Source organism: Salvelinus namaycush, unplaced genomic scaffold, assembly GCF_016432855.1.
Source record: "Salvelinus namaycush isolate Seneca unplaced genomic scaffold, SaNama_1.0 Scaffold1904, whole genome shotgun sequence".
Taxonomy (NCBI): domain Eukaryota; kingdom Metazoa; phylum Chordata; class Actinopteri; order Salmoniformes; family Salmonidae; genus Salvelinus; species Salvelinus namaycush.
The window spans coordinates 7,268-28,432 of record NW_024058680.1 but is presented as its reverse complement, the minus strand read 5'-3'; the positions used below and the strand labels follow the sequence as shown (position 1 = coordinate 28,432).

Here is a 21,165-nt window from a genome sequence, read left to right as displayed (position 1 = left end):
TTAGGGGTTTTATGGTATAGCAGTCACAGATCTGTAAACCACGTGGGTTAGGGGTTTAATGGTACGCAGTACAGAGCTGTAAACACGTTGGTTAGGGGTTAATGTACAGCAGTACAGAGTGTAAACTGTGGTAGGGGTTTAATGGTACAGCGGTAACAGAAGCTGTAAAACGTTGGTTAGGGGTATTAATGGTAAGCAGTCAGAGCGTCAAAACGTGTTAGGGTTTAATGGTACAGCAGACAGAGCTGTAACCTGTTGGTCTGGGGATAATGGTACAGCAGACAGAGCTGTAAACACTTGGTTAGGGGTCGATGGCTATCAATCATTGTGGATAGGCGATTCTATGGTAATATCGCCTAACTCTATTGTCCAGGGAGCTACAGGAGTTATGACAGCTGTACGCTGCGCCCCACCCCAACCAAGCAGAAGACGGAGGTGGAGGAGGAGCAGTCCAACCTGATCCGCTGTGTGAGTGATGCTTCCCTGGTGAAGAGGAGGGTGAAGAGGAGTCCACAGAGAGAGAGGAACAGGCAACACTGCTTCTCCATCAATGGACACTTCTATAACTACAAGGTAACGTCAATGAGAGAACTGATCTGATCGTTACCTACCTAGGACACGATTTGATCAAATCACGTTGGACTGCCATGAAAAAAATGTCCTTAAAATAATCATGTTTCTGGTCTAACAGCTGTGTCATATTGTCTCTTTCTTTCTTTATTTCTTTGCATGCTGGGAGTGTTTAGTGCATGCTGGGAATGTTACGAGCGGTGTCTGGCGTTAGATCGGCTGTGTTTCCTTTCTGGTTTCCTTTTCTATGATGATGATTTTTCTGTGGTAGAATTAGATATTTAAAATTTCCTGTTGGTATTGCCCAGGCTTCGGTGGGGATGGCGACCCACAGAAGAGCGTCTGCTGTCCTGCTGTGTGCTGTCCTGCTGTATGCTGTCGTGCTGTATGCTGTCGTGCTGTATGCTGTCCTGCTGTGTGCTGTCCTGTGTGCTGTCCTGCTGTGTGCTGTCCTGCTGTGTGCTGTCCTGCTGTGTGCTGTCCTGCTGTCCTGCTGTGTGCTGTCCTGCTGTCCTGCTGTCCTGCTGTCCTGCTGTCCTGCTGTGTGCTGTCCTGCTGTCCTGCTGTGTGCTGTCCTGCTGTCCTGCTGTCCTGCTGTCCTGCTGTGTGCTGTCCTGCTGTCTTGCTGTGTGCTGTCCTGCTGTCCTGTTGTGTGCTGTCCTGCTATGTACTGTCCTGCTGTCCTGCTGTCCTGCTGTGTGCTGTCCTGCTGTCCTGCTGTCCTGCTGTGTGCTGTCCTGCTGTCCTGCTGTGTGCTGTCCTGCTGTCCTGCTGTCCTGCTGTGTACTGTCCTGCTGTCCTGCTGTCCTGCTGTGTGCTGTCCTGCTGTCCTGCTGTGTGCTGTCCTGCTGTCCTGCTGTGTGCGTACTTCTTAAAGGTATGTTTATAAAAGTTATGCCGTTATGTTCTCCGTCAACAAGGGTAATGATTTAGAATGTACCGCCGTTTATTCCCAATGAGCTATTGGCACGAAAGTGATTTGCAGTTTGGGAAGATTGCAAATTCAATTAAGATTGCCTTTTTGGGTTGTTAACACCGGGCTCTGAAACAGGGTGTTGTTTCGCTGACGGGTGTTTTGTGTTTTTGGACTCTCCGGAGCAGACTTTGGAGTTATCGTTTAAGTCAAGTATGACAACAGACTATATATGGCTTATGCTAGTACGGGTAGTCAACGGTGTTTTGAGTGTGGGGATGTTGGCCGTAAGCGACATGCTTGCCCGACAAGGGAGATGGCAGAGGGAGGTGCGCAGGTGGTCCTCGTAATGTCCCTCTGATGTAGGGAGAGGTGGGCCGACAGCGGTAGAGCAGCCACAAGCACCTGTTGCTGAGAAACAAGTTGTCCATGTTGAGGGTACGGAGTTGCAGCTTGTACCAGAGGGGAACATTGCGTCTGATGTTCAGCAGAAAAATATTGTTGGGGGAGGTAAGGATGGATCTTGGGACCCATTTCCCCAGACTGGTGAGGAGATGCCCAGTACGAGTGATGGGGTGCAAGTGGGGAGTGTTGAGAGGGATGTGGCAAAAGGGAGTCAGGGGTCTGTGGCCTCAGTTGAGGAGGATCAGGAGAAGGATATGGATATCTCTATTGATAAGATAGCAGCTGGTGACGAGTCAATTTACAATTTAAAGTAGGTAAACGGGTTCCTGGATCAGACTTTTGGGAAATCTGTCAAATTGGCAGATTTTTTTGATGTTGATAAGTTTGTGAGGTCAGCTGTGGTGTTACAGAAGACGGTGGGGTTAGACCAGTTGAGTGTGAAGAGAAACGTTTCCTCTTGAGGAAATTTGTTACTGCTGTTACGGCAGCAAAAGGTAGTGGGAAACGTGATCAGGTTGAGACAATGAAAACAATGATGATCATGCCCTTTTAGGGTGTGTTTGTTTCTCTGTCTTGTTTCTCTGGTGTTGCTTCTCTGGTGTTTGTTTCTCTGTCTTGTTTCTCTGGTGTTGCTTCTCTGGTGTTTGTTTCTCTGTCTTGTTTCTCTGGTGTTGCTTCTCTGGTGTTTCTTTCTCTGTCTTGTTTCTCTGGTGTTGCTTCTCTGGTGTTTCTTTCTCTGTCTTGTTTCTCTGGTGTTGCTTCTCTGGTGTTTCTTTCTCTGTCTTGTTTCTCTGGTGTTGCTTCTCTGGTGTTTCTTTCTCTGTCTTGTTTCTCTGGTGTTGCTTCTCTGGTGTTTCTTTCTCTGTCTTGTTTCTCTGGTGTTGCTTCTCTGGTGTTTCTTTCTCTGTCTTGTTTCTCTGGTGTTGCTTCTCTAGTGTTTCTTTCTCTGTCTTGTTTCTCTGGTGTTGCTTCTCTGGTGTTTCTTTCTCTGTCTTGTTTCTCTGGTGTTGCTTCTCTGGTTTTTCTTTCTCTGTCTTGTTTCTCTGGTGTTGCTTCTCTGGTGTTTCTTTCTCTGTCTTGTTTCTCTGGTGTTGCTTCTCTGGTGTTTCTTTCTCTGTCTTGTTTCTCTGGTGTTGCTTCTCTGGTGTTTCTTTCTCTGTCTTGTTTCTCTGGTGTTGCTTCTCTGGTGTTTCTTTCTCTGTCTTGTTTCTCTGGTGTTGCTTCTCTGGTGTTTCTTTCTCTGTCTTGTTTCTCTGGTGTTGCTTCTCTGGTGTTTCTTTCTCTGTCTTGTTTCTCTGGTGTTGCTTCTCTGGTGTTTCTTTCTCTGTCTTGTTTCTCTGGTGTTGCTTCTCTGGTGTTTCTTTCTCTGTCTTGTTTATCTGGTGTTGCTTCTCTGGTGTTTCTTTCTCTGTCTTGTTTCTCTGGTGTTGCTTCTCTGGTGTTTCTTTCTCTGTCTTGTTTCTCTGGTGTTGCTTCTCTGGTGTTTCTTTCTCTGTCTTGTTTCTCTGGTGTTGCTTCTCTGGTGTTTCTTTCTCTGTCTTGTTTCTCTGGTGTTGCTTCTCTGGTAATTCTTTCTCTGTCTTGTTTCTCTGGTGTTGCTTCTCTGGTGTTTCTTTCTCTGTCTTGTTTATCTGGTGTTGCTTCTCTGGTGTTTCTTTCTCTGTCTTGTTTCTCTGGTGTTGCTTCTCTGGTGTTTCTTTCTCTGTCTTGTTTCTCTGGTGTTGCTTCTCTGGTGTTTGTTTCTCTGTCTTATTTCTCTGGTGTTGCTTCTGTTGTTCTATTTTCTACATGGCAATCAATTGCAAGGATCCTTAATCAACGTAGACAAACCGAGCGTGAAATATAATCGTACAGAACATAGCAAATTCACTTGGATTATTTTGGCTTTGAGGCGAGCCTTGCATTTCATTTTCAAAGTGGGTGACAGAAGCAAAATGGCCACCTTTTACCGAGATGTGCTAGCGATGAAGATTTTGCATCACAAAGAGTTTGAACAAGGATGTAAGGCAACTTGTAAGGGCCCTTATGAATGAGAAGCCAATGGTCGGCTTTGGGCCAGAGGATGGTGACTTTGGGCCAGAGGATGATGACTTTGGGCCAGAGGATGGTGACTTTGGGCCAGAGGATGATGACTTTGGGCCAGAGGATGGTGACTTTGGGCCAGAGGATGATGACTTTGGGCCAGAGGATGATGACTTTGGGCCAGAGGATGATGACTTTGGGCCAGAGGATGGTGACTTTGGCCAGAGGATGATGACTTTGGGCCAGAGGATGATGACTTTGGGCCAGAGGATGATGACTTTGGGCCAGAGGATGATGACTTTGGGCCAGAGGATGATGACTTTGGGCCAGAGGATGATGACTTTGGGCCAGAGGATGGTGACTTTGGGCCAGAGGATGATGACTTTGGGCCAGAGGATGATGACTTTGGCCAGAGGATGATGACTTTGGGCCAGAGGATGATGACTTTGGGCCAGAGGATGATGACTTTGGGCCAGAGGATGATGACTTTGGGCCAGAGGATGATGACTTTGGGCCAGAGGATGATGACTTTGGGCCAGAGGATGATGACTTTGGGCCAGAGGATGATGACTTTGGGCCAGAGGATGATGACTTCGTGGCTGAACTGATCTACAATTACGTAGTGGGATAATATTGACTTCCTGGGTTTGACTCTGCAGTCTAGCCAGGCTGTCAGCAATGCTAAGCAGCTTGGTTGGCCCCTCACTGAGGGGATCTGCTTGGTTGGCCCCTCACTGAGGGGATCTGCTTGGTTGGCCCCTCACTGAGGGGATCTGCTTGGTTGGCCCCTCACTGAGGGGATCTGCTTGGTTGGCCCCTCACTGAGGGGATCTGCTTGGTTGGCCCCTCACTGAGGGGATCTGCTTGGTTGGCCCCTCACTGAGGGGATCTGCTTGGTTGGCCCCTCACTGAGGGGATCTGCTTGGTTGGCCCCTCACTGAGGGGATCTGCTTGGTTGGCCCCTCACTGAGGGGATCTGCTTGGTTGTTTGAGTGTTTGTTGTGTTGTGGGTTCCCAGACCCAATAAAGGTTCTTTAAAACTGTCTCTCTCTGTCTGTCTCACTCTGTCTCTCTCTCTGTCTCTCTCGCTGTCTCTCTCTCTGTCTCTCTCTCGGTATCTGTCTGTCTGTCTCCTCTCTCTGTCTCTGTCTCTGTCTCTCTCTGTCTCTCTGACTCTCTGTCTGTGTCTGTGTCTCCGTCTCTCTCTCTTTCTCTGTCTGTCTGTGTGTCTCTCTCTCTCTGTGTCTCTCTCTCTCTCTGTGTCTCTCTCTCTCTGTGTGTTTGTCTCTCTGTGTGTCTGTCTCCCTCTCTCTGTGTCTCTCTCTCTGTGTCTCTCTGTCTCTAGACGGCTATATTCACTCCATCCTATGGAACGTCCACTAACGTCCGCATCAACAGCAAAATGACAACACATCAGGTCATATCACAGCTCCTTCAGAAATTCAAGGTGAATTATGTATAACTACCAGGATGTATTGTTGTTAGATCACTTGGGGGAAGCGTTCTGGTTTGTATCTAATAGTATGTGTGTCTTGTTCACCGCTGTGTTTCCACTTTGTGTTGCAGATAGAAAATGATCCCAATGAGTTTGCCCTCTACTGTGTCCATCAAAGTGGAGGTACGTTGTGTCCTTCTCTTCCAGAAGACAACTGACGCTGCTATCCTTCTGACATCATTAACACGTTGGACGGGGTATAATTGGTGTAAACTGGGGCTCTCCAAGGTTATGGTTCTCCAGGGTTATGGTTCTCCAAGGTTATGGTTCTCCATGGTTATGGTTCTCCAGGGTTATGGTTCTCCAGGGTTATGGTTCTCCATGGTTATGGTTCTCCAGGGTTATGGTTCTCCATGGTTATGGTTCTCCAGGGTTATGGTTCTCCAAGGTTATGGTTCTCCAGGGTTATGGTTCTCCAAGGTTATGGTTCTCCAGGGTTATGGTTCTCCAGGGTTATGGTTCTCCGTGGTTATGGTTCTCCAGGGTTATGGTTCTCCAGGGTTATGGTTCTCCAGGGTTATGATTAATAGTGTCTGTGCCCTCCTGTAGAGAAGAAGAAGCTGTCTGACTCAGACCTGCCACTGTGGGAGAGGCTTGTCCAGGGCCCAGCGGAGGACATCATGAAGATGTTCCTCATGGACAGAGATGAAGAGGAAGTCAGCAACGATGTGAGTGTCTGCCCTTCAGCAGGGTTTTGAGGCCAGAATGAGTTTTGGACACTAGCCACACACAGTGCACTAACCCCTGCCTATGACTGGCTCTGCTCTCTGCCCAGGTGGCCCAGTACCTCAACCTGGAGCTGCCCATCCTGGAGGGGGTTCTAGTGAAGCTGGAGGAAGAGGAGAACAGAGCGGTGGAGAGAATCACCAGCAAGTGAGTTATGAAGGAGTTACACTATCCTAACTGTTACCTAAAGTAGAGGGGGACATTCAGACTGGGTTCTGGGTTAACGTGCACTGAATCAACCCCTTCAGGTCAACTGGGTCCATCTGGAATCTAAACCGTACTGTGTTTACTCTGTGTCACCTGTAGCTAAACAGTGATGTGTCACCTGTAGCTAAACAGTGATGTGTCACCTGTAGCTAAACGGTGATGTGTCACCTGTAGCTAAACAGTGTTGTGTCAACAGTGATGTGTCACCTGTAGCTAAACGGTGATATGTCACCTGTAGCTAAACAGTGATGTGTCACCTGTAGTTAAACAGTGATGTGTCACCTGTAGCTAAACGGTGATGTGTCACCTGTAGCTAAACAGTGATGTGTCACCTGTAGTTAAAAAGTGATGTATCACCTGTAGCTAAACGGTGAAGTGTCACCTGTAGCTTAACGGTGATGTGTCACCTGTAGCTAAACAGTGATGTGTCACCTGTAGTTAAACGGTGAAGTGTCACCTGCAGGTAAACGGTGATGTGTCACTGTCGTATAAATATTGGTCCAATAATATTTCTCAGATCCCGGAACTTGTAAATTCAAATAGACTTTATTACAAAGTAACAAACCGGGCTGATCGATGGATCAACTGTTTTTCCCATTCTCAGCACACTGCTTTTATACAGTTTCATCTTTACATAGTCAATGTTCTCTACGTGAATGATCAACTCTTTCTGGCTTCGCGCCACTATTGTTTCCCACCCTGAGTTCTTTCTTTGAGGCTTTTTCCCGACTCTACAAATCATTTCACACTCTACAAATCACTGAACCAATTTTATTGGTGGCGCAACTGTGAAAGTTTGGTTAAAAACAAATAGTGGCCCCTACCAGGCTGCTGTCACAAGTACACTCATTATATAGATTATATCAGCACCTACCAGGCTATAGTCACAAGTATATTCATTATATAGATTATATCAGCACCTACCAGGCTATAGTCATAAGTACATTTATTATATAGATTATATCAGCACCTACCAGGCTATAGTCACAAGTTTATTCATTATATAGATTATATCAGCACCTACCAGGCTATAGTCACAAGTACATTCATTATATCGATTATATTAGCACCTACCAGGCTATAGTCACAAGTACATTCATTATATAGATTATATCAGCACCTACCAGGCTATAGACACAAGTACATTCATTATATAGATTATATCAGCACCTACCAGGCTATAGTCACAAGTACATTCATTATATAGATTATGACATTTCTTATCCAGTCATGCATCTGTATTACAAGGTGGGTCTGTTTCTTTTGTTATTGGGATTTTCTTATGCTATACATGTGTGGTTACAGGTTCCTTTAATAACGCTTTTAATGATTCAGTTTCATTACGTTATTATTTCACAATATGCTACTGAAAAATCACCATACCATCTGTAGCTAAACGATGATGTGTCACCTGTAGCTAAACGGTGATGTGTCACCTGTAGCTAAACGGTGATGTGTCACCTGTAGCTAAACGGTGATGTGTCATCTGTAGCTAAACGGTGATGTGTCACCTGTAGCTAAACGGTGATGTGTCACCTGTAGCTAAACATTGATGTGTCACCTGTAGCTAAACAGTGATGTGTCAACAGTGATGTGTCACCTGTAGCTAAACGGTGATGTGTCACCTGTAGCTAAACAGTGATGTGTCACCTGTAGATAAACAGTGATGTGTCACCTGTAGCTAAACGGTGATGTGTCACCTGTAGTTAAACAATGATGTGTCACATGTAGCTAAACGGTGATGTCTCACCTGTAGCTAAACAGTGATGTGTTGCCTGTAGCTAAGCGGTAATGTGTCACCTGTAGCTAAACGGTGATGTGTCACCTGTAGCTAAACAGTGATGTGTCACCTGTAGCTAAACAGTGATGTGTCACCTGTAGCTAAACAGTGATGTGTCACCTGTAGCTAAGCGGTGATGTGTCACCTGTAGCTAATCGGTGATGTGTCACCTGTAGTTAAACAATGATGTGTCACCTGTAGCTAAACGGTGATGTGTCACCTGTAGTTAAACAGTGGTGTCATCTGTAGTTAAACAATGATGTGTCAACAGTGATGTGTCACCTGTAGCTAAACAGTGATGTGTCACCTGTAGCTAAACGGTGATGTGTCACCTGTAGCTAAACAGTGATGTGTCACCTGTAGCTAAACAGTGATGTGTCACCTGTAGCTAAACAGTGATGTGTCACCTGTAGCTAAACGGTGATGTGTTGCCTGTAGCTAAACGGTGATGTGTCACCTGTAGCTAAGCGGTGATGTGTCACCTGTAGCTAAACGGTGATGTGTCACCTGTAGCTAAACAATGATGTGTCACCTGTAGCTAAACGGTGATGTGTCACCTGTAGCTAAGCGGTAATGTGTCACCTGTAGCTAAACGGTGATGTGTCACCTGTAGCTAAACAGTGATGTGTCACCTGTAGCTAAACAGTGATGTGTCACCTGTAGCTAAACAGTGATGTGTCACCTGTAGCTAAGCGGTGATGTGTCACCTGTAGCTAATCGGTGATGTGTCACCTGTAGTTAAACAATGATGTGTCACCTGTAGCTAAACGGTGATGTGTCACCTGTAGTTAAACAGTGGTGTCACCTGTAGTTAAACAATGATGTGTCAACAGTGATGTTTCACCTGTAGCTAAACAGTGATGTGTCACCTGTAGCTAAACGGTGATGTGTCACCTGTAGCTAAACAGTGATGTGTCACCTGTAGCTAAACAGTGATGTGTCACCTGTAGCTAAACAGTGATGTGTCACCTGTAGCTAAACGGTGATGTGTCACCTGTAGCTAAACAGCGATGTGTCACCTGTAGCTAAATGGTGATGTGTCACCTGTAGCTAAACAGTGTTGTGTCAACAGTGATGTGTCAACAGTGATGTGTCACCTGTAGTTAAACAGTGGTGTCACCTGTAGTTAAACAATGATGTGTCAACAGTGATGTGTCACCTGTAGCTAAACAGTGATGTGTCACCTGTAGCTAAACAGTGATGTGTCACCTGTAGCTAAACAGTGATGTGTCACCTGTAGCTAAACGATGATGTGTCACCTGTTGCAAAACGGTGAAGTGTCACCTGTAGCTAAACAGTGATGTGTCACCTGTAGCTAAACGGTGATGTGTCACCTGTAGCTAAACAGTGTTGTGTCAACAGTGATGTGTCAACAGTGATGTGTCACCTGTAGCTAAACAGTGATGTGTCACCTGTAGCTAAACATTGAAGTGTCACCTGTGGCTAAACAGTGATGTGTCACCTGTAGTTAAACAGTGATGTGTCACCTGTAGCTAAACGGTGAAGTGTCACCTGTAGCTAAACAGTGAAGTGTCACCTGTAGGTAAACGGTGATGCGTCACTGTCGTATAAATATTGGTCCAATAATATTTCTCAGATCCCGGAACTTGTAAATTCAAATAGACTTTATTACAAAGTAACAAACCGGGCTGATCGATGGATCAACTGTTTTTCCCATTCTCAGCACACTGCTTTTATACAGTTTCATCTTTACATAGTCAATGTTCTCTACGTGAATGATCAACTCTTTCTGGCTTCGCGCCACTATTGTTTCCCACCCTGAGTTCTTTCTTTGAGGCTTTTTCCCGACTCTACAAATCATTTCACACTCTACAAATCACTGAACCAATTTTATTGGTGGCGCAACTGTGAAAGTTTGGTTAAAAACAAATAGTGGCCCCTACCAGGCTGCTGTCACAAGTACACTCATTATATAGATTATATCAGCACCTACCAGGCTATAGTCACAAGTATATTCATTATATAGATTATATCAGCACCTACCAGGCTATAGTCATAAGTACATTTATTATATAGATTATATCAGCACCTACCAGGCTATAGTCACAAGTTTATTCATTATATAGATTATATCAGCACCTACCAGGCTATAGTCACAAGTACATTCATTATATCGATTATATCAGCACCTACCAGGCTATAGTCACAAGTACATTCATTATATAGATTATATCAGCACCTACCAGGCTATAGACACAAGTACATTCATTATATAGATTATATCAGCACCTACCAGGCTATAGTCACAAGTACATTCATTATATAGATTATGACATTTCTTATCCAGTCATGCATCTGTATTACAAGGTGGGTCTGTTTCTTTTGTTATTGGGATTTTCTTATGCTATACATGTGTGGTTACAGGTTCCTTTAATAACGCTTTTAATGATTCAGTTTCATTACGTTATTATTTCACAATATGCTACTGAAAAATCACCATACCATCTGTAGCTAAACGATGATGTGTCACCTGTAGCTAAACGGTGATGTGTCACCTGTAGCTAAACGGTGATGTGTCACCTGTAGCTAAACGGTGATGTGTCATCTGTAGCTAAACGGTGATGTGTCACCTGTAGCTAAACGGTGATGTGTCACCTGTAGCTAAACATTGATGTGTCACCTGTAGCTAAACAGTGATGTGTCAACAGTGATGTGTCACCTGTAGCTAAACGGTGATGTGTCACCTGTAGCTAAACAGTGATGTGTCACCTGTAGATAAACAGTGATGTGTCACCTGTAGCTAAACGGTGATGTGTCACCTGTAGTTAAACAATGATGTGTCACATGTAGCTAAACGGTGATGTCTCACCTGTAGCTAAACAGTGATGTGTTGCCTGTAGCTAAACGGTGATGTGTCACCTGTAGCTAAGCGGTGATGTGTCACCTGTAGCTAAACGGTGATGTGTCACCTGTAGCTAAACGGTGATGTGTCACCTGTAGCTAAGCGGTAATGTGTCACCTGTAGCTAAACGGTGATGTGTCACCTGTAGCTAAACAGTGATGTGTCACCTGTAGCTAAACAGTGATGTGTCACCTGTAGCTAAACAGTGATGTGTCACCTGTAGCTAAGCGGTGATGTGTCACCTGTAGCTAATCGGTGATGTGTCACCTGTAGTTAAACAATGATGTGTCACCTGTAGCTAAACGGTGATGTGTCACCTGTAGTTAAACAGTGGTGTCACCTGTAGTTAAACAATGATGTGTCAACAGTGATGTGTCACCTGTAGCTAAACAGTGATGTGTCACCTGTAGCTAAACGGTGATGTGTCACCTGTAGCTAAACAGTGATGTGTCACCTGTAGCTAAACAGTGATGTGTCACCTGTAGCTAAACAGTGATGTGTCACCTGTAGCTAAACGGTGATGTGTCACCTGTAGCTAAACAGCGATGTGTCACCTGTAGCTAAATGGTGATGTGTCACCTGTAGCTAAACAGTGTTGTGTCAACAGTGATGTGTCAACAGTGATGTGTCACCTGTAGTTAAACAGTGGTGTCACCTGTAGTTAAACAATGATGTGTCAACAGTGATGTGTCACCTGTAGCTAAACAGTGTTGTGTCAACAGTGATGTGTCAACAGTGATGTGTCACCTGTAGTTAAACAGTGGTGTCACCTGTAGTTAAACAATGATGTGTCAACAGTGATGTGTCACCTGTAGCTAAACAGTGATGTGTCACCTGTAGCTAAACAGTGATGTGTCACCTGTAGCTAAACGATGATATGTCACCTGTTGCAAAACGGTGAAGTGTCACCTGTAGCTAAACAGTGATGTGTCACCTGTAGCTAAACAGTGAAGTGTCACCTGTGGCTAAACAGTGATGTGTCACCTGTAGCTAAACAGTGATGTGTCACCTGTAGCTAAACGGTGATGTGTCACCTGTAGCTAAACAGTGATGTGTCACCTGTAGCTAAACGGTGATGTGTCACCTGTAGCTAAACAGCGATGTGTCACCTGTAGCTAAACAGCGATGTGTCACCTGTAGCTAAACAGTGATGTGTCACCTGTAGCTAAACGGTGATGTGTCACCTGTAGCTAAACAGTGATGTGTCACCTGTAGCTAAACGGTGATGTGTCACCTGTAGCTAAACAGTGTTGTGTCAACAGTGATGTGTCAACAGTGATGTGTCACCTGTAGTTAAACAGTGGTGTCACCTGTAGTTAAACAATGATGTGTCAACAGTGATGTGTCACCTGTAGCTAAACAGTGATGTGTCACCTGTAGCTAAACAGTGATGTGTCACCTGTAGCTAAACGATGATATGTCACCTGTTGCAAAACGGTGAAGTGTCACCTGTAGCTAAACAGTGATGTGTCACCTGTAGCTAAACATTGAAGTGTCACCTGTGGCTAAACAGTGATGTGTCACCTGTAGCTAAACAGTGATGTGTCACCTGTAGCTAAACGGTGATGTGTCACCTGTAGCTAAACAGTGATGTGTCACCTGTAGCTAAGAGGTGATGTGTCACTGTCGTAGAAATATTGGTCCAATAATATTTCTCAGATCCCGGAACTTGTAAATTCAAATAGACTTTATTACAAAGTAACAAACCGGGCTGATCGATGGATCAACTGTTTTTCCCATTCTCAGCACACTGCTTTTATACAGTTTCATCTTTACATAGTCAATGTTCTCTACGTGAATGATCAACTCTTTCTGGCTTCGCGCCACTATTGTTTCCCACCCTGAGTTCTTTCTTTGAGGCTTTTTCCCGCCTCTACAAATTATTTAACACTCTACACATCACTGAACCAATTTTATTGGTGGCGCAACTGTGACAGTTTGGTTAAAAAATTATACGGGCCCCTACCAGGCTATAGTCACAAGTACATTCATTATATAGATTATATCAGCACCTACCAGGCTGCAGTCAAAAGTACATTCATTATATAGATTATAACAGCACCTACCAGGCTATAGTCACAAGTTTATTCATTATATAGATTATATCAGCACCTACCAGGCTATAGTCACAAGTACATTCATTATATAGATTATATCAGCACCTACCAGGCTATAGACACAAGTACATTCATTATATAGATTATATCAGCACCTACCAGGCTATAGTCACAAGTACATTCATTATATAGATTATATCAGCACCTACCAGGCTATAGTCACAAGTACATTCATTATATAGATTATGACATTTCTTATCCAGTCATGCATCTGTATTACAAGGTGTGTCTGTTTCTTTTGTTATTGGGATTTTCTTATGCTATACAGGTGTGGTTACAGGTTCCTTTAATAACGCTTTTAATGATTCAGTTTCATTACGTTATTATTTCACAATATGCTACTGAAAAATCACCATACCATCTGTAGCTAAACGGTGATGTGTCACCTGTAGCTAAACGGTGATGTGTCATCTGTAGCTAAACGGTGATGTGTCACCTGTAGCTAAACGGTGATGTGTCACCTGTAGCTAAACAGTGATGTGTCACCTGTAGATAAACAGTGATGTGTCACCTGTAGCTAAACGGTGATGTGTCACCTGTAGTTAAACAATGATGTGTCACCTGTAGCTAAACGGTGATGTCTCACCTGTAGCTAAACAGTGATGTGTCACCTGTAGCTAAACGGTGATGTGTCACCTGTAGTTAAACAGTGGTGTCACCTGTAGTTAAACAATGATGTGTCAACAGTGATGTGTCACCTGTAGCTAAACAGTGATGTGTCACCTGTAGTTAAACAGTGGTGTCACCTGTAGCTAAACAATGATGTGTCAACAGTGATGTGTCACCTGTAGCTAAACAGTGATGTCACCTGTAGTTAAACAATGATGTGTCAACAGTGATGTGTCACCTGTAGCTAAACAGTGATGTGTCACCTGTAGTTAAACAGTGGTGTCACCTGTAGTTAAACAATGATGTGTCAACAGTGATGTGTCACCTGTAGCTAAACAGTGATGTCACCTGTAGTTAAACAATGATGTGTCAACAGTGATGTGTCACCTGTAGCTAAACATTGATGTGTCACCTGTAGCTAAACATTGATGTGTCACCTGTAGCTAAACATTGATGTGTCACCTGTAGCTAAACATTGATGTGTCACCTGTAGCTAAACATTGATGTGTCACCTGTAGCTAAACATTGATGTGTCACCTGTAGCTAAACAGTCATGTGTCACCTGTAGCTAAACAGTCATGTGTCACCTGTAGCTAAACAGTCATGTGTCACCTGTAGCTAAACATTGATGTGTCACCTGTAGCTAAACAGTCATGTGTCACCTGTAGCTAAACAGTCATGTGTCACCTGTAGCTAAACAATGATGTGCTGTTTTTGTGTCCTATAGGTACAACCAACAGCAAATAGTCTTGTCTCAGCTTCTCAGCTCCAAGATCACCAAGACCGAGACAGAGGTGTGAGGAGTGGCCTTCACACAGACTGGACTTCACACAGACTGGCCTTCACACAGACTTTCCTTCACACAGACTGGACTTCACACAGACTGGACTTCACACAACACATACCAGAACAACAGTACACAGAATACAGGAGGGGACAGACTGTCCAGGGAAGAGAATGTTCAACATTTAACTGATATTATTGTGTCCCAAATGGCACCCTATTCCCTATATAGTGCACTACCTTAGACCAGAGCCCTATATAGTACACTACCTCTGACCAGGGCCCTATTCCCTATATAATACACTACCTCTGACCAGGGCCCGTTCCCTATATAATACACTACCTCTGACCAGGGCCCATTCCCTATATAATACACTACCTCTGACCAGGGCCCTATCCCCTATAGAGTGCACTACCTTTGACCAGGACATTGCGCTGTATAGGGAATAGGGTGTAAACTTCACCATAACTCAACCTGAAAGATTGCAGGAGAAAACAGATGTCCAGGGAAGATATTTTTCAATGTTAACCTGAAACTGTTACACAGCAGATGATGAACTGAAAGCAACAAGTAGAAAAATAAGAAAAGTGAAATATGGAAATATTTTTCAATGAACCTGATGCATCTAATAGAAAGCACTTTTGGTACCAGACTGACTAGTCATCCCTCCACTTACACAGCTGAACGGGTAGTCATCCCTCCTCCTACACAGCTGAATGGGTAGTCATCCCTCCACCTAAATGGCTGAACGGGTAGTCATCCCTCCACCTACACAGCTGAACGGGTAGTCATCCCTCCACCTACACAGCTGAACGGGTAGTCATCCCTCCACCTACACAGCTGAACGGGTAGTCATCCTTCTACTGAGACAGCTGAACGGGTAGTCATCTCTCCACCTACACAGCTGAACGGGTAGTCATCCTTCTACCGAGACAGCTGAACGGGTAGTCATCCTTCTACCTACACAGCTGAACGGGTAGTCATCCCTCCACCTACACAGCTGAACGGGTAGTCATCCCTCCACCTACACAGCTGAACGGGTAGTCATCCCTCCACCTACACAGCTGAATGGGTAGTCATCCCTCCACCTACACAGCTGAACGGGTAGTCATCCCTCCACCTACACAGCTGAACGGATAGTCATCCTTCTACCTACACAGCTGAACGGGTAGTCATCCTTCTACCTAGACAGCTGAACGGGTAGTCATCCCTCCACCTAGACAGCTGAACGAGTAGTCATCCCTCCACCTAGACAGCTGAACGGATAGTCATCCCTCCACCTACACAGCTGAATGGGTAGTCATCCCTCCACCTACACAGCTGAACGGGTAGTCATCCCTCCACCTACACAGCTGAACGGATAGTCATCCTTCTACCTACACAGCTGAACGGGTAGTCATCCTTCTACCTAGACAGCTGAACGGGTAGTCATCCCTCCACCTAGACAGATGAACGGATAGTCATCCCTCCACCTACACAGCTGAATGGGTAGTCATCCCTCCACCTACACAGCTGAACGGGTAGTCATCCCTCCACCTACACAGCTGAACGGATAGTCATCCTTCTACCTACACAGCTGAACGGGTAGTCATCCTTCTACCTAGACAGCTGAACGGGTAGTCATCCCTCCACCTAGACAGCTGAACGAGTAGTCATCCCTCCACCTAGACAGCTGAACGGGTAGTCATCCCTCCACCTAGACAGCTGAACGGATAGTCATCCCTCCACCTACACAGCTGAACGGGTAGTCATCCCTCCACCTACACAGCTGAACGGGTAGTCATCCCTCCACCTAGACAGCTGAACGGGTAGTCATCCCTCCACCTACACAGCTGAACGGGTAGTCATCCCTCCACCTAGACAGCTGAACGGGTAGTCATCCCTCCACCTAGACAGCTGAACGAGTAGTCATCCCTCCACCTAGACAGCTGAACGGGTAGTCATCCCTCCACCTACACAGCTGAACGGGTAGTCATCCCTCCACCTAGACAGCTGAACGGGTAGTCATCCCTCCACCTACACAGCTGAACGGGTAGTCATCCCTCCACCTACACAGCTGACCGGATAGTCATCCTTCTACCTACACAGCTGAACGGGTAGTCATCCTTCTACCTAGACAGCTGAACGGGTAGTCATCCCTCCACCTAGACAGCTGAACGAGTAGTCATCCCTCCACCTAGACAGCTGAACGGATAGTCATCCCTCCACCTACACAGCTGAATGGGTAGTCATTCCTCCACCTACACAGCTGAACGGGTAGTCATCCCTCCACCTACACAGCTGAACGGATAGTCATCCTTCTACCTACACAGCTGAACGAGTAGTCATCCCTCCACCTAGACAGCTGAACGGGTAGTCATCCCTCCACCTAGACAGCTGAACGGGTAGTCATCCCTCCACCTAGACAGCTGAACGAGTAGTCATCCCTCCACCTAGACAGCTGAATGGGTAGTCATCCCTCCACCTAGACAGATGAACGGATAGTCATCCATCCACCTACACAGCTAGCTCCTGTTTCTGTAATAGATGCTTGACAACACAACAATTAAATGTTAGCTAGCTCCCAGTTTGTACACTGGTTTGTTACTGTTGAATCATATGAAGTGATTCATTTTTCAATAACTCACGGGCGGCTAGCTAGCTAACTGGCTAGCGGAGGTGTTATGATCACTAACATCATGGCTGGAATGTACTTTTGACCAATCAGATTACTTGGCCCGGACTAACTGTTTAATAAGCCCTATAAAGTGATGGTCTGATCATAGCAAAGATTATAATTACCCAAGATTGGACAGCGGCATCATTTACATTGGGAGCCTCCTCCGGATGCTTCAGGTTTTTCCCCATGTGACCAATCTGGAGGCCGTACATAGATTTTCAGCTTCCTGTGATTACATTGGGGGTCATAGGGGTGGTTTTGAAGAGTTTAAAATGTTTTTTTTTACATATTTGTGACCAGTGGACAGTTAAGACCCGGCATATGAAATCTGAATTCAATCTGCCCAAAAGGATTGTTGACCTCCATTGGACACAATTGTCTTACAGTACCAGAGGGGTCTATATGTCTGTCCCCGCCACCTTCTTCAAAATAGTTTCATTCTTAACCAAAATCCTGGAGAAAATGATTTTTCAAACAGCTGAATGATTTTTAAAGTGCCAACTGTATTTTTGACAAATTCCAATCTGGTTTTGCGGCCCACCACAGCACATAGACAGCGTTAGTTCAAGAGGTAAATGATCCTAGAGCAACACAGAGACAGTCTTAGTTAGTGGTAAATGATCCTAGAGCCAACACAGAGACAGCCTTAGTTAAAGTGGTAAATGATCCTAGAGCCAACACAGAGACAGCCTTAGTGGTAAATGATCCTAGAGCCAACACAGAGACAGCCTTAGTTAAAGTGGTAAATGATCCTAGAGCCAACACAGAGACAGCCTTAGTTAAAGTGGTAAATGATCCTAGAGCCAACACAGAGACAGTCTTAGTTAAAGTGGTAAATGATCCTAGAGCAACACAGAGAGAGTCTTAGTTAAAGTGATAAATGATCCTAGAGCCAACACAGAGACAGCCTTAGTTAAAGAGGTAAATGATCCTAGAGCAACACAGAGACAGTCTTAGTTAAAGTGGTAAATGATCCTAGAGCAACACAGAGACAGTCTTAGTTAAAGAGGTAAATGATCCTAGAGCCAACACAGAGACAGTCTTAGTTAAAGAGGTAAATGATCCTAGAGCCAACACAGAGACAGCCTTAGTTAAAGAGGTAAATGATCCTAGAGCCAACACAGAGACAGCCTTAGTTAAAGAGGTAAATGATCCTAGAGCCAACACAGAGACAGCCTTAGTTAAAGAGGTAAATGATCCTAGAGCAACACAGAGACAGTCTAAGAGGTAAATGATCCTAGAGCCAATACAGAGACAGTCTAAGTGGTAAATGATCCTAGAGCCAATACAGAGACAGTCTAAGTGGTAAATGATCCTAGAGCCAATACAGAGACAGTCTAAGTGGTAAATGATCCTAGAGCCAACACAGAGACAGTCTTAGTTAAAGTGGTAAATGATCCTAGAGCCAATACAGATGCCAAACAGCTCTATGTCCTTGTACTCTTGTATTTAAATCTTGCATTCCTCACTGTTGACCATTATGCCCTTCTGGACAGACTGGAGAGGTGGGTTGGCCTCTCTGGTCCAGTTCTAAATTGGTTTAGAACCTGTTGTACCGATCAAGAAGTTTTGGTCAACCTTGGTGAACATAATTCAGAGAATATACAAACTGTGTTAGTGATTTAAATACTTGAATGGCTCAACTTCCTGTAGCTAAATCAAGGCTGAGGTAATTATTGTTGGAGCCAAAGCACAGAGAGAATCTCAACACATATTTTAATCCACGGGCAATAAAGATAAAACACCAGGTAAAAAATCCTAGTTGTCATTATAGATTCTGATCTCCGTTTCGAATCCCACTTTAGGAATGAGACCAAAATACCCTTTTACCACCTGAGGAACATTGCCAAGGTGCAGCCGTTTCTCTCTCAGGCTGATACAGAGACTCATCCATGTTTTATTACAATCAGACTGATACAGAGAGACTCATCCATGTTTAATTACAAGAAGGCTGATACAGAGAGACTCATCCATGTTTTATTACAAGCAGGCTGACTACTGTAATGCTCTCCTGTCTGGTCTACCTAAGAAAGCCGTTGGTCAACTGTAAAACATACAGAATGCTGCAGCATGGGTACTGACCAAGACCAGACGGAGACATTACATCGGTTCTAAGGTCTCTGCACTGGCTGCCTGTGAGTTTTAGAATTAATTTAAAGATTATTCTAACCCCAATACATACATGCACTTAAGTTATGTACCCAGTAGGTCCCTCAGGTCCTCTGGGTACATAATACATCTTATACCTATCCCAATACCTAGGACCAAGAGGCATGGAGAGACAGTCTTTAGTTATTATGCCCCCAGCCTCTGGAATAGCCTGCCAGAGAACCTGAGGGGAACCAAGAGGTATGGAGAGGCAACCTTTAATTACTATGCCCTCAGTCTCTGGAATAGCCTGCCAGAGAACCTGAGGGGAACCAAGAGGTATGGAGAGGCAACCTTTAATTACTATGCCCTCAGTCTCTGGAATAGCCTGCCAGAGAACCTGAGGGGAACCAAGAGGTATGGAGAGGCAACCTTTAATTACTATGCCCTCAGTCTCTGGAATAGCCTGCCACTGTGGACATTTTTAGATCAAAACACACAATTTTAGCTTTGATTTTCCTTAGGGTGATTTTTGAGTCGTTCAGGTTATATTATTATTCTTCAGTTGTTTTATCCTCTTCAGTTTTTTTCATTTCATTTTCATTCGTTTTTTTCCTGTGAAGCACATTGTGTTGCATTCCACGTCTGAAATGTGCTGTATCAATAAAGTTTGATTAGATTTGTCCTGTCTGTCTCTGTGTCCGTCTGTCTGACTGAGACTTTCACCAAATCAGCTTTATCGCCATTTTTTTGTTGTTGCTTTGAATGCAATGTATTGACGAGAGAAAAGTGTGTCGTGGGAATATAGAGGATAGTTTGAGGAAATAGTGACAGACAAGAACTTTATAGTTTAATTAGTCGCATGTACATGACACACATGGTATACATCATCCAACAAAATGCAGGTTCCTTCTGGACAGTCAGAAATAATAAAATACGAGAATAGGAACATAAAGCAAGTTCCATTCATCCCGAAAAAAAGAGTCCTATTCAGACTCAGGAGGTGTGGCGTCACTTGAGGAGGCGTCACTTGAGGAGGCGTCACTTGAGGAGGCGTCACTTGAGGAGGCGTCACTTGAGGAGGCGTCACTTGAGGAGGCGTCACTTGAGGAGGCGTCACTTGAGGAGGCGTCACTTGAGGAGGCGTCACTTGAGGAGGCGTCACTTGAGTGGGTTGAGTCTGACGTGATCTTCCTGTTAGCCCCCCCCCCTCCCTTGGGTTGTGTAGTGGCGGAGATCTTTGTGGGCTATACTCGGCCTTGTCTCAGGATGGTAAGTTGGTAGTTGAAGATATCCCTCTAGTGGTGTGGGGGCTGTGCTTTGGCAAAGTGGGCGAGGTTATATCCTGCCTGTTTGGCCCTGTCCGGGGGTATCGTCGGATGGGGCCACAGTGTCTCCTGACCTCTCCTGTCTCAGCCTCCAGTATTTATGCTGCAGTAGTTTATGTGTCGGGAGGCTAGGGTCAGTCTGTTATGTCTGGAGAAATTCTCCTGTCTTATCCGGTGTCCTGTGTGAATTGAAGTATGCTCTCTCTAATTCGCTCTCCCTCTCCCTACCCTCCCAGAGGACCTGAGCCCTGGGACCATGCCTCAGGACTACCTGGCCTGATGACTCCTTGCTGTCCCCAGTCCACCTGGTCATGCTGCTGCTCCAGTTTCAACTGTTCTGCCTGCGGCTATGGAACCCTGACCTGTTCACTAGACGTGCTACCTTGTCCCGGACCTGCTGTTTTCGACTCTCTCTACCGCACCTGCTGTCTCTAACTCTGAATGCTCATCTATGAAAAGCCAACTGACATTTACTCCTGAGGTGCTGACTTGCTGCACCCTCTACAACCACTGTGATTATTATTATTTGACCCTGCTGGTCATCTATGAACGTTTGACCATCTTGGCCATGTTCTGTTATAATCTCCACCCGGCACAGC

General features: G+C 45.0%; 1 protein-coding gene across 1 annotated transcript; it reads left to right on the top strand.

The window, feature by feature from the left end:
• Window positions 1-360: 360 nt before the first annotated feature.
• On the top strand, window positions 361-17,823 carry rassf6 (Ras association domain family member 6; the record flags this gene model as incomplete). The annotated part of the gene is made up of 7 exons (XM_038983798.1): window positions 361-573; window positions 5,256-5,357; window positions 5,477-5,528; window positions 5,955-6,073; window positions 6,181-6,278; window positions 14,435-14,501; window positions 15,172-17,823. Coding segments are annotated over 7 exons (663 nt in total), but the record flags the coding sequence as incomplete, so codon positions are not given.
• Window positions 17,824-21,165: the final 3,342 nt, after the last annotated feature.